The following is a 13,880-nucleotide window of genomic DNA, read 5'->3' as shown; positions in this document are numbered from 1 at the left end:
TTACCTTGGAAGAAATAACTGAGATAGTTTAAGGTAGGTCAGGTGGACAAGTAAGACTATCAGGACGTCCCGTAGGACCCTAACAGATTGTTGAAATTTTGACAACACAGTTTTGTGAAACACTGAATAAACAAGAAAGGAGAAAAAGCATCAGTAGAAGATAACTAAGACAAAAGGAATAACCTCAGTCATATATTGTAAAATCTGGTCAAAAATTTTATCTATTATAAAGAAATCTGTATTATAATAAATGACATATGATGGATCTTAATACTAATTTCTTCATGGCACTATTTTCAGCATTTAAAATGTAAAATAAAAAGATTAAAGTAACTGATTAAAAAAACCAAACGGTTCCTCTTCCTCTAGCTGACCTTAATACTAGAGATGAATGAAAAAAAAAGAATAATAGAACTGCCAAATAGCACTATTCTACAAGCTGATTATTTTCTAAAAAAGATGTACTGGTTTTGGTTAGGATAGAGTTCATTTTCTTCATAGCAGCTTACATGGTGCTACGCTTTGGATGTTGATAACACAGAGATGTTTTAGTTATTGCTGAACAGTGCTTACACAGTGCCAAGGACTTTTTTCTGCTTCTAGTAATATACAGAAGTCAAATAATTATTTAAAAATTAAAATCCCCCGTAAATTAAAAAAAAAAAAAAAATCAAGGAAGTTATCTGAAGAAATGTAAAAAACTTAAGTTTGTTTTAAACATACTACTATTTTGCAGATTTAAGAGTGCCTCTTTAGGAAAAAAACTTACGTTCTAAAGCATGGTACAGTAGCTCAAAGTCTTCTTTTGTTTTAGGGTTCAGTCTTCGCTCATTCTCCCTTCTCAGTTTTTTTTCTTTCGCTCTTTTTTTCTGTAACTCTTCTTGTGCTTCCCATGCCAGCCTTAGCCTCTTTTTTTCCCTCAGCTTTTGTACTATATTCATAGCATGCCAGCGACGGAAATATTTCTGTAATACTATTACCTATATGTGATACAACACCAAAGAATCATGAATTTAAAACAAAACAGCATAACATTTTGTTCTTAACTGTTATTTTTTCTAGCTATTTAACTATAGTTTCTAAGATTTGTATTGTACTCAAAATAATTCAAATGCTACAAAACAAGTTTAAACACTAGTATGCTTACTTACTTAGGTAACTGCAGGAGTTTAACCAGTGAGTACAGTGTAGAAACTAATTCAAATATTTAAGTGGAAACATAAATGCAACATAAAATGCAACTACAAAATTCACCTCCCTTAAAAAAGGTCTTTTGCAATGTATTGTTTTTATTGTTTTCTCTCCAGATTTGTAAGCAGAGGTCCCCACCTTCCTATCAATTTATAAACTGTTTAGATTGGGAATTTTAGACACATATTTGCAAAATTTCTTTTACATTTCTAGATAGAAAAATCAACACGTACACAGAAGATCAACTGCAATTTCTTTGTAAACAAACAATGGATGCTACCAGTGCTGTCATGACAGAACTTAGAAAATTATAAAATCCACCTTCCCAGGGTGTGGCTGCTGAAGACGTGGGAAATGTCTGTAGTGTGCTAAGGGAGGACAAGGCACAAGCTCAAGCTCCTGCCAGCTGGGTCAGCACTCACACCACAAGCAGTTTCACCAGGTCAATACCAGGAGCTAACAAGCCTTGCTCAGCACTAAAGGCTGTCAAGCACGAACACACACTAATACAGTCACACTGTCTCTAGAGATATCCTAACCTAACATTTCTCCTGAATATGTCTTCAGTGAGTATTTCAATACAGAACTACACTGCACTGTGCAAATCCATCAACTGGAACCAACACTACGCTGATGTCTCTCTACTGTGCATTATAGATTACCTATGGATAGATTACAGATTTCAGTACACGGCACTAATGTTCACAGGAAAGCATATTGGTAGTCCTGAGGAAATGGTTACCTATTTGAGTTCCACTTCTACAAGATGCTTATTGCCCTGAGCTGATGCTGACCAAATAAGAAGTTCTAACAGAAAACTTCTACCCAGAAGATTTCGACATACCTTGTCAATCATGACAATACAATTATCCTACTTACACACTTGGGGAATCAACTGTTCCTCCACTTAGTTAGATTCAGTCTGTCTATTTTAAGCCATCAATTTAATAACTACAGCATTTACAAAGCAGTGCCCCACCTAACATGATGCTGGGCGTACTTAATTTAGATGTGCAGCCACTGTAGACATGGTTTTCAAAAAGCAATTTGGAATGCATAAATGGCATGCTCTGCACAAGGAATATATAGAATCTGTCACTGGAATCACCTGCATGAGTCAACTCAGCGCACCAGAAAAGCCCACAGACCCATCGCATGTCTGGGAACAGCGGGGTTCTACCTCAGTGCCAAACTTGAACACAGTACTTGAACACAATCCAAACAGGAACAGTTTGCCAAAGGTAACCTACCAAGTCTGTCAAAACAAACAACCAACCCCAGAAAACACAAAAGCTGAATGCAGGTGTCCTAAATCCTAACCCAGTACTCCATGCATCTGAGGTCATACATTAAACATATAGCTCAGGTCCTTCCAAAGACATCATGGGAACGCCATAGGGACGAGCCTGTTGTAATCCCTAATGCTCTATATGGAAGCTTAACTGTCACTGTAAAATAGAAAACAGTAAAATGAAAATTCTTAAGAAATCACAAAGTCCAAATGTCACTAAAAACATAGAGCAAACACACACTTCTCCCATACGTGGAAGATTACAAAATGTGAAGATTAAGCAGACATTTTGCAGTTCACTTTTAAATACCCTCTTTGAACATTTATTAAATATTCAGATAACCTTCATAATACTTTGCTTTACAGTTTCAAACAGGTGAGAACTTACTGCTTTCAGTCTACGTTCATGGTATTCGTCTGCTGTAAGATACTTTCCAGGACTTATTATTTTGTCAGTCACGACTGACACATACAGGCCAACTTTAGTCATCTGTGTTGATGTTGTATTGTTTGTTTGTTGTGGCTTATTTTTTTCAAAAACAGTCTGGGGAAAAAAAAAAGCATGTCAGATTATTACAAAATATACAGAGATTTGTCTCATTACAATAAGTGACAAAATTAGTTATTTTAGTTAATAGTTAATATCACATGATTAATGATATTAATCCACTAAATACTTTCAGTTGCACACTTATTTCTGATCTACCTCCTCATTCCTACTGGAAATAATGGTGTCAACATTCTATTTCGTTTGGCAAAAACAACATTTCAAAAAGACGCCACAAAGCCATTACCTGAGTTTCCCTACAAAATAACTGAATTCCTTTGTCAAGTCGTTTTTTGGGTATAGTTTGTGATCCTGCATTATGAAATTCCACTCCTGTTATCTTGTTTTTAAATCCACCCAGAAATGGTTTTCGATAGGTAGCTCTTTCAATTTTTACAACTACGTCTTGGAATGAATCAGAATCTGTTAAAATGGAAGTTTCAATATAGAAACATTGTTTTATTTAGTAACAGACTGAGATTAAAGCACAATTATATATCGATACAGGTGTTAAGAACAGCATTTACCTGTTTGTACTCTAACAGTTATGACATTAGGCATATGGTAATCCTCTTGAACTGCTTTCCCAGGAAAATGTTCCTGATCAAGACACAACTTCTCAGACTGGATAGTTTCATCAAGGTTAGCCTTAGTGCTCCTAAGAGTTTCATTGTCCTCAATCACACTTCCTAAAAATAAAACCAAAATTAATTCCTGATCAGCTAATTATTATTTCAAGTTTACCCTGAGACGATTTTATTGAAACATTGCAACGCAGAAACATCATATTTTTGAGCTGGAAAGGCAGTCTACTTGAAAGTTGAAACAGCGTTATCACATACTTTTTAAAGGGATATCTAACATAGTACTGTCACCACATAAAGTCACTCACATTACTATTTCTTAAAAGTTACAGTAAGTAAATGTGTTTATTTTCAAATGCATAATTTCAAATCAAAATTATCCTTTTGTACAATGAATTTTTATTGAAAAATCTTACCTAAACCTGCCCCAATTTAGACCTGATCTAAGCATACAGTGGCTGAATCATTGTTGTCTTTCACACAATACTTAACATTGTGGTGTTTATTTAAAAACTATATTCTGAACCAGACCTGCTTAACTCAAAGCTCCAGAAATCTCTACTTTTTGATTTAGAGATAAGACTCTATCTGGCTTTGGCACAGAGCCCTTCCTAGGCTGTGATCGCCAGCTACCCACAGTGAGAGTGCCCGAGTGCAGCCCAGCAAGAAGGCAGCGGTCAGCAGGTCTGTACCCCAAGAGTCACTCACTGCGCTCACCTGCTGAATGCGATGTGCCACCTCCCACTCTGAAAACTTAAGAAAATAAGGCACTGAATTGGGAAGAGGAAGTAACACAGGACACCTAGAACGCAGGAGATGATGGAGCGTTTTGGGGACTGTAGGAGAAAGGCATGGATAACGGAAAGGTGGTGGGTAACTTACAGGGGAATCTAAGAGAGGTAAAATAGTAAGATGATTGCTATGTTCTAGTCTAAACTGTTACCAGCCCATGTACCCACACAAATGTTTTGCAAATGTGCACAAAGCACATATACATACCCACACACGTTTCTGGAAATGAAGATCACTCTATAAAATGCCATATTAGTCTATAAACTGCTACTGCAACTTGACATAAAGAATACAGTCCTCACCTTTACAAGCATGTTTTGGATGAGAATTTGAGAAGTCTCTTCAAGACCAAAAAACAGCAAACATGAACAGAATGAGGGTGTGTGGCATGCAAGAAGCCATAACCAAGTTGAAGAAAAAGAAACCTCTTAAAAGCCCTAATGTTCACCATTTTAATAACTTCTTTACCTGTTACTGCCCCACTTGCAGTATTCTCTGATAGTACTGAGTTTTGAGATGTTTCTTCTTCTCTTTCTGAATTTCTTACTTCGGGTAAAGTAGAACAGTTCTCATTTGTAACTGAAGATGTGCTCTCAAATGATGTGCTGAATGGAGCATCTGGCTCAAACACATCTTGTTTGTTATTTCCAATCACTTCTGGGTTGCCTGGTCCTTCTCTAGGTCGTCCCTGCTGTGTTACACTTGACTGTTCCTTGAGAGCTGCCTGCTGCTCGCTGTCCTCCTCTGACTGCACAGTGCCTGCAGCTCCTGAAAGCAAAGGTTCCTCTGCCGAGTCCCCGTTCTTGGCCTCTCCGCCTGCTCTTTCTGAGGATGCAGATGGTTGCTCTGCATCTGGCCCTTCTGTTCCAACAACGTGAAAGCACCTATCCGATATATCTTCCATTTCCTAAAGTATCAGTTGCACATTTTTAACCTTTCTGCAAAAACATTCACAGTATCTATTTACAATTGCATAGTAGCACATTTCTACCACCAAGCATATGGATGACTTACTAACCCGAAAAGCTTTTTCACTATCTTTTCCCAAACAGCCTATTTAGAGTAGCACGAGGTCTTTGCTTCCACCAAATGCAAAACATTTAACATCTCATTGCTCTTTAACAGCGCTAATAACGCATAGCATTGACAGCAGGCAGTCAGCGTAACTCATATAAAGAATACATAGAGATAAATCCCTTATACAGGTAAGAATTGACGCAGGACTGTTACCCAGAGACAGCACGCCTCTAGGGTTTTCCGTGCTGCCACTGAAATGACCCGGGCCGGAAGGATTCAAGCCCCTTTTCACGCAAACCCCGAGCCAGCAGGCAGCCGTACGGCCGGCGCCAGGACACGGCGGCCCCGGCACGCGGCCGTGGGCGGAGCGCAGGCCCGCCGGTCCCGCGGGGGACAGGGCACAGCGGGGCCGGAGGGGTTCGGTGGCGGTTCGGCGTACAAGCGCGCCTCTCTTCCCCACCTCGCGTCCCGCTCCCCGCTCGGCCCCGCAGCCGTTACTTTCACCCCGGGCGGCCTCTCCGGAGCAGCCGCGTCTGGCGTCGGCGGCGCGTCGCGGTAGCCATAGCAACCGGGAATGGGCGGTGCCTCGCGGAGCCCGGGGCCGCAGCACCAGGAGCATGCGCAATGAGGGCAGAGGTAAGAGGGCGGGACCAGACTCCCTTCAGCGGTGCCCAGCGACAGGATGAGGGCAACGGTCAACACCTGAAGCACAGGAGGCTCCATTTGAATATAAGAAAAAACTTCTTTACTTTGAGGGTGCCAGAGCACTGGAACAGGCTGCACAGAGAGATTGTGGAGTCTCCTTCTCTGGAGACATTGAAAACCCACTGGACACATTCCTGTGTGATCTGCTCTGGGTGAACCTGCTTTAGCAGGTGGGTTGGACTGGATGATCTCCAGAGGTCACTTCCAATCCCAACCATTCTGTGATCCTGTGAAAGGGCAAAGGCACAGAAACCTCCCTGGCTGCACTTCACCCTGCCGTGGTGAGCAGAAGCACCACAGCACCTGGGAAGGCAGCACCTGCAGCAACAGCTGCTCGCTGCCTCCCTGCTGGTCCCTCTGGTGGGCACATGTGCCTCGGTGTCATAGCGTCAGCACACGGCCATGTCCTATACTGTCATCCATAGCGAGGTGAAGATTTACCATTTATAGTGGCATTTCTCTTTCCAGTTTATACTGCAGATAGTAGCAGAAATCACACTAATACCCCAAACTGTTTCCTGTGTATTAGCAACAGCTGCTGTGTTTGGATGCCGAAAGCCCTTGCCCTGCAGCCCTTCGCATCCTCACTGAGTGGCCTGCTCAGCCCAATGGTGCTGTTCTCCCTGAGAAGGACTGCAGATCTGCTGCGAGCACCGAGGCGGTTTGAGTGGAAATTACGACACGCATACCAGAACTAAAGCCATATGAAGCAGAATTTCCTGTTGTTTGAAACCATCTGAAATGGAATTTCCTGGTGTTTGATGTGTGATTGCCGAGGCAACTCTTAAAAGCGTTTCAGCATGCTACAGGTACACTGAGACTACGCTCGCTTCGCCCAATCATTTTAGAGGTGAAATACACAGTTCTGTATCACAACTCTGGGAGAATGCTGAAAAAAGTTATATTTCAGCAGGCATTGACATTATATCCACGCTCACTAACAATATGCCATGGACACTGTTACCATGTTTCACAGACACTGTTCGACATCTGAACATGGGCCTGCTTCCCATCAACAGGACAGAAACTTCCCATTACTGCTGTTAATGCTCTTTTTTCCAAAACCTCAACTGAACTTGAACAGGGTAGAACAGGACCAACAGTAACTATAGAAAGATACATCATTTTGTGTCACTCTTTCACTAGTCAACTTGATTCAAGAAACTAATTTTGTTTGCAAGACAATTTTTCATTTTTTTCTGATGAAATAGCATATATGCTGTAATTCTTTTTTTTAAAGCAGTTTTCATTCATCTCCCTTTGAACACAATCAGAAATTATGTCAAAGATTAAATAGGTGCCCTGCTCAGAACACAACCACTCAAAATAGGCTAAGTAGCAGAGAGAGCACGTTGGCAACAACAAGCCCCTCAGTACTGCCGCTGCACGGCAATCCGAGCGCTGCTTTTCTGTCCTGCAGACAGGCTGATTTTCACTCGCTTAACAACTTCAATCAGATGATCTCAAACTGTTTTAAAGATCTACAATTTGTTAATTCTAAGGCTTGCAGTGATTTAACTTACCATATTACAGCAAATAATGATAAAATCTTTCACATCATCATATATTTCCAACATAGTTAATGGAGAAAAATCAAGCAAAATCATTACAATCAGTCTCCAAATTATGCCTTGCCAGCATACTCATCTTAAAATAAATTATTTGTAACATAGTACTCCTAATATAGATTCTCTCTTGGCTGTAAAATGTGTGTAGTGGTTTGTTGCTACAGTGTGAATTTAAATATCAGATACATGGTTACAGAGTTAATAGCAAGGTAAAAATTACTGTTTCTCTTCTTAGCAAAGATGTATTTTTAAATTAGGCAGGAACAAGGATGACATGACTACACAACACTGTCTAAAAGGCATACACTATTACACCTCAAAATTGCAATCAATTCTTTTTTCCTACCTTTGTTCTCAATAACTGCTATTTAAAGGTGATGCTACAACATAAAACTAATTAACTAAGTGATCTTGTGTAGCACAGTAATTAATTTATGCTAAGATAATGAAATCAAATTTAACTACTTAAAAATAATGAAAATTAATAAGACACTCTGAGAATTAGATAAAAAGTTCAGAAAGCTGAGAAATCCTTAAGGATTCCCAGAGCTGGTTTCAGTAGAATCTTTTTAAGACTCAAGATAACTGATTCCTAAACAAACACATTTGTGAAGTCTAATCCAGTGTTTTGGGTAAAGATTTAGAAAATGATCCTATTTTGAGTCACATGAAAGAAACACAGACCAGAAAAATCATTGAGAATATAAATTAGGAAATACAGTTCTCAAAAAAATCCCCTCATGATAATAAACAACCTATATTAGGGTCTGTACCGAGGATATATTCCTGCATTTGTCAAGATACTGGTATGCTTTCAATCAGTTAAACTCAGTTTTAAAAGACCAGATACAAAATTTCAGCAGCAATGGGACGAGACTTCCTCTTCTCTGTAACACAACTCACAAGCTCATAGGAGCTATTGAGTCAGACAACAAATATGGCTTTAGAAGTGGAAAAAATAACAGAGCAAAAAGAGAGTTCAGCTAATGTCTCAGTTATGAAAGAGTAGAAAGAATTCTGACACCAACTGTCACCATATTCCAGCAACTTCTTCCCCCCCGCCCCAAGTACTGCCTGCCAATAGCATTCATACTAGACTTCAGGGTTTTTTTACTACATAATTCACCCTCTTTCAAGTTTGTAATCCTTTAATATTTCTCATGTGAAAATTGTGTTTGTTGACTTTGTAGTAAACCACTTTTCTGGACTGCCACCTAGTGGTTTTCTCTCAGAAGAGACCAGCTTCTACTTTTTTCAAAACTGAAAAGGCCTTCAAAAACAGCTATTGAAGCAAAATATTTTCCACTTTTTCAATTTTCAAAATGTAAAAATTTCTGTTGTTACAGTGATAGTTGAAAAAAACAATGCTAAAGAATTCAGTGAAAATAGTTGCCAGAGTCAATACCCTAGCTATACTTACTAATTTTCTACCGTCCTATTCCCCTAATACCCTGATTGTATGAAATACTATATAAAGATGTAACTAATCATTAATAATAATTGTCCTAGGCAGGCCTAATGACTATGGGAAAACACCTATGACATGTAGTTGTAGTATTATGTAAATAAGGTAGTGCAGTGGCACTCTGCCACAAACACTTAACAAACTGCAGATTTTTGTCATTCAACTATATTCTTACCATGAAACTTGCAAGAGCTTTATTAATGGTACTCAACAATGTGAGTAGAGGCAAACTTGCACAGTATTGTTAGATTTAGTTTGTATATTTTTAATTTGGGCCTATAAGCTTCAATCTGTAAACAAAAGTTTTCAGAAGAAGCAGGCATTGTGTCCATGTAAATGTCCATGAAACTAGCCAGATCTGTCAAGATCCACCGAATTTTTCATATTACTAAGCAATGGTCAAGGTCTGAATTAATAATATACAAATAAATCTATACAGTACACATTTACATACAAAACCTCTGTAAGACTCCAATACTAGAGTTTGTACCACGTCTTATGCTAAGTATAGTAACCTTACTGCTAATGAAAAAAACTGTTCCTGCTGTCACCTTAAGAGGTGGCCTTCCTTCTCCCCCTCACCCCTCCCATCTTGGGTCTTCTCAGTGCTGCTGACAGTCAATGCTTATGTGGGCAGCAGAGTCAGCCAGTTCAAGACCGACTCAGCTGAAACCTAAAATCCTGTTATTTTGGGTAAGCTTGGTTTTCATCACATTGGACCCCTGATCTCAGCAACTACATGATCATTAACACACTGGCAGTGGCTGGCAAAAATACACAACCAAAGCTGGGAGTGAAGGGCAGGATCACACTTTCCTACAACTTTGATTTTCATTTCAAATGGCCTATAATATTTGTCAACATACAAATACAGATTATAAAAATAGCTCACAATCATAGAATTATAGCATGGTTTGGGTTGGAAGGGACCTTAAAGATCACCTAGTCCAACCCCCCTGCCATGGGCAGGGACACCTTCCACTAGACCAGGCTACTCAAAGCTCCATCCAGCCTGACCTTGAACGCTTCGAGGGATGGGGCATCCAGTGTCTCTGGCCAACCTGTTCCAGTGTCTCACTCATACCCTTACAGACACTCAGGATTCTGTCAATAAACACAAGGCACAAATAACCTGTTAATAATGAAATTAAAACAGGAAATAAAACAAAGGTCATACAAGAGCTGAAAATAATTTTCTTAAACTATTTTTGCAACAAATTGGAAACAGTCTTTAGACTGCTAAATGTAAGTGGACACTAGGACAAAACATGTTTTTATGAACTAATCTCTTTAATTTAAAGACAATTGTCAGCAACAATAGATTAATTATTAACTTTTTTCTTTCAAGAGGTTACACCCTCTTGAAAATTATATTGGCCATCTCCACTGGTCAGAAGGTGGTTCTTCAACTAGAGGCTCCCATGGTTTCCACTGTATCATTTTTCTTGCCAGGGAAAGCTCATTTTCAGCCTGTTAATAAACACCATAAACAAATTCTTAAATTCTATACAACTGCCAAAGTATTAAATTACCTCTATTTCAGTTCATCGTCTCGGTGATGTCATTACCTATTAGTCACAGACTGCCACAAATTTCACCTATACATATCAAAAGAAACTCTGTGTTTTGGGTCTGGTTTTTTAGAAAAAAAACAAAACACTAATCACCCCCAAATACCCAAACTGTTCACCTTGGCATTCCCAAAACAATTTCATGATATTTTCCAGTCTATTTGGATTATCCCTCAATATTATTCAATCATCTTCTGCATTTTCCACCGATTTAGACTCTGTAAGAAGCAATTTAAGTACACATGGTATGTATGAAAGTGTAATACAGTAAACACACATTAATTGTGTTAGCTTTCAGTATGGTCATCCTAATCACCACATGACATTTCATTCTCAGATTTTTTTTTTTCCTGTTTGATTGTTTGTTTTGCAGAAAAGTTATGGAAAACTGCCAACTTTCTAAATAGAAGCTCACCCAAAGAAGCACTATAAACCACTGCTCCCATTTGTACTTAACCTTACGTTTGCCCACTTTACCTGTAGAATGACTTCTTCTATGTGACCACTATTCAGTTTGTCCTGTAGTTTTTCCACATTAGTCTCCTGTGTATTCAAATACATATAAACAAATGTTAATTTTTACTGAGAAGTAGAAAGTCCAGTTAAAACACAAAAACTATAATTCAACCAGATCACGCTCTACTCTTCTTCAGAACTACCATCAAATTAGCTGGCTTCTATCATTTTGTTAGCAAAGAAATCTCACACACTTTTCTTATTTGAAAACAAACATCAAACTTCCAGTGATAAATACAAACCCCAAGTACTACTTAATGACATCCAAAGAAGCATTAGCAGCAAAGGACTTTAGTACGTATCTTGAAAGAAAATTCTGATCTTAGCTTTTTATGAAATGATATGCAAACTTCCAATTATCACCTTAAATACACAACACCAGTATTGCATAGTTTAATGTACCAAAAAGTGTTCTGAAATGTCAAAGGCACAGATTGCGCTAAGATATTACACTGATAAGAGCACATGCATTTTTTGTGCAAGAGTGTGGACATTACAAATCTTCAAAAAACTGTTTTCTTCTACTTTTCACCAAAAACACCAGTAAGAAGTTTAAAATTCTTTTTAATATACCATCAAAATATTCCAGTCAATAACAAAAATAAATCTCAAGACTTCAATTATTTCTGAACTGATATCTGAAAGCTACATCTACTTTTGAAAAACAGGTAGTCATTTAAAAAAAATAATCTTTCGCATCTTAAAAATCTTTTCACGCGTACCATTTATGAAACAGCCCCGTACTTACCGTTTGCACCAAATTAAATCGCTGATTTACAATATCCTCAGTGTATTTCCTATATGCTGCATCTTTGGGAATGTTTTGCAGGACACCAAGGATTTTTGTGTACAGTATCCTCAGGCGCTGAAGTGATTGCAAGACATGGTTAAAATACACAAGTATTTAACATCTGGTCTGTCTTAAGCTACTAGCTACATAGACACAAAATATATAGGGTTATGGTAATCAATCCAGAAATGCAGGATTAACAAAATAACTAAGTCTGAACCAGAGAACCCTGTCTTGGGCAAAACTGGGACTGATCAGGACTGGGAAGTTACCACTGTCAAATTTATTAAGTTTACCCAGAAGGCGTCTGACAAAGCTGTAGACTGAGCTAGAATCATTTGTACAGAACAAGAATGATTTTTTCAGTGGTTCTTTTTGACACTATTCCTAACTTTCGGTGGCAAAAGCATTTTTGAAATAGAATCGTTGCGTAGTGGGAAATCTCAAAGCACAGAGAAATTAAATAAGTCTTTTCAAAGCTCATGCCTCCAGAATAAGCAAGCAAGACGACACAAACATACCTTCATTACTGAGCCTGAGGAGGTAAAAACCAAGCACCAAATTGCTACAAGAAGCATCTAACATGGTTCCCAAGAAACACTGAAGTATGCCAACCTCAACACTGCTTGCCATCACAGGGCCTTGATGTGGCTTTGCACCACACCTCCCCTATTAGATAAGACCAGCCTGTCCCCTTTGTATGTTATGTCAGTACTTGATGGAAACACAGCATAGCAAGGCAGAAATAACCTGTATGTTTGTGAGGTAGAAATCACATTTATGAAGAACTGAATTTAAAGAGTTCTTTGCTTTTGCAATGGAGATGAGAGAAATAGTTTTTCATAGAAGTACCATAGGAGGTACATAGAAGTACAAAGGAGGTTTTTTAAATCAGCACATACAACAAAAACTACATATGCAAAATAACCCCTAATTATATGAATTACACTCTTAGGAACTAATTTTATTCCTTTGTCATTTTGGAATATTTTTACACCTTCATTAAGCTGGCACCACTTTAAGGTGCACAGTGTACCTACATATGCAAGCATGTAACAAAAAACATTTAATTTCCATTAAATACAGAACAAGACATGTAACATACCTCATGAGGGTTTTCAGTTACAGCCAGTCCTACAAGTCCAGTGGTCTGCACAGAGAGCATGAACATATTTAATACACTAAATCATCTATTTCCATGCTACCTGGTTATTCATTTTGCCTCAAGATATACCTGACGGGGACCATTCCGTGACATGATCTCCGCCTCCCACCGCACACACAAATCTGCAGAGTTTTGACCACGGGACACGAGGCCAGGGTGAGGAGGGGGAGCAGCTCACAGCCCCCGCAGCCGACGCTCAGCCGTCCTGGAAGGATGACCCCGGGCCTACCCGCATCCTTCCTCCCCACACGACGGGCTCGCCCCCTTTGCTAACGGTCGCTGCTGCCCCGCCAGCAGCTGCCGCCGGGCCCGCCGGGCTCCACGCTCCCCTCGGCCCTTTCTCACAACCCCCCGCCCCGAAACCCGACGGGGCAGCGCAGGGTGAGATCCCACCGCGGGGCGCGGCCGCCGGGAGCTGCCCTGCCCTGCCCTGCCGGGAGCTGCCCTGCCGGGAGCTGCCCTGCCGGGAGCTGCCCTGCCCTGCCCTGCCCCGCCCCGCCCCGCTCGGCTCGGCTCCCCCGCCTCACCTTCCGCAGCGCCCCCGCCATGGCCGCGCTCCCCGAGCCGCCCCGCGCCGCTCCGCCACCCACCGCCCGCTGCGCCGGATGCGGGGCGCATGCGCCGGTTAGAGGACATGGCGAAGGACGCGGGGCCGCGCATGCGCCACTGCCGCCTCGG

At 40.2% G+C, this 13,880-nt stretch overlaps 2 protein-coding genes across 3 annotated transcripts in view; both read right to left on the bottom strand.

Moving 5' to 3' along the window:
• IQUB (IQ motif and ubiquitin domain containing) overlaps nt 1–11,192 on the bottom strand; it is a 27,887-nt gene extending 16,695 nt beyond the window's left edge. The window contains exons 1-7 of the mRNA XM_080361812.1: nt 10,693–11,192; nt 10,178–10,264; nt 4,874–5,312; nt 3,557–3,718; nt 3,277–3,452; nt 2,871–3,026; nt 770–980 (exon numbers count right to left, since the gene is read on the bottom strand). Coding sequence (XP_080217938.1) covers nt 770–980; nt 2,871–3,026; nt 3,277–3,452; nt 3,557–3,718; nt 4,874–5,309 — 1,141 coding nt within the window. The 5' untranslated portion in view covers nt 5,310–5,312; nt 10,178–10,264; nt 10,693–11,192. The remainder of the gene's footprint in view (nt 1–769; nt 981–2,870; nt 3,027–3,276; nt 3,453–3,556; nt 3,719–4,873; nt 5,313–10,177; nt 10,265–10,692) is intronic.
• NDUFA5 (NADH:ubiquinone oxidoreductase subunit A5) lies at nt 10,377–13,880 on the bottom strand. Of its 2 annotated transcripts, none has more exons than XM_080361821.1 (5): nt 13,730–13,880; nt 13,143–13,187; nt 11,996–12,112; nt 11,209–11,274; nt 10,377–10,630 (listed from the first exon to the last, which is right to left on the bottom strand). In XM_080361821.1, exons 1-5 carry the CDS (start codon nt 13,748–13,750, stop codon nt 10,529–10,531), a joined length of 351 nt encoding a protein of 116 aa, XP_080217947.1. In that variant the 5' UTR covers nt 13,751–13,880; the 3' UTR covers nt 10,377–10,528. The 2 variants fall into 2 exon arrangements, with proteins under 2 accessions (XP_080217947.1, XP_080217946.1); XM_080361820.1 differs by lacking the exon at nt 13,730–13,880 and adding an exon at nt 13,272–13,632.

This window comes from Nesoenas mayeri (assembly GCF_963082525.1).
Source record: "Nesoenas mayeri genome assembly, chromosome: 1".
NCBI classification, from domain to species: domain Eukaryota; kingdom Metazoa; phylum Chordata; class Aves; order Columbiformes; family Columbidae; genus Nesoenas; species Nesoenas mayeri.
Note: the sequence above shows the minus strand (reverse complement) of the source record. Positions and strands in the feature narration are given on the sequence as shown.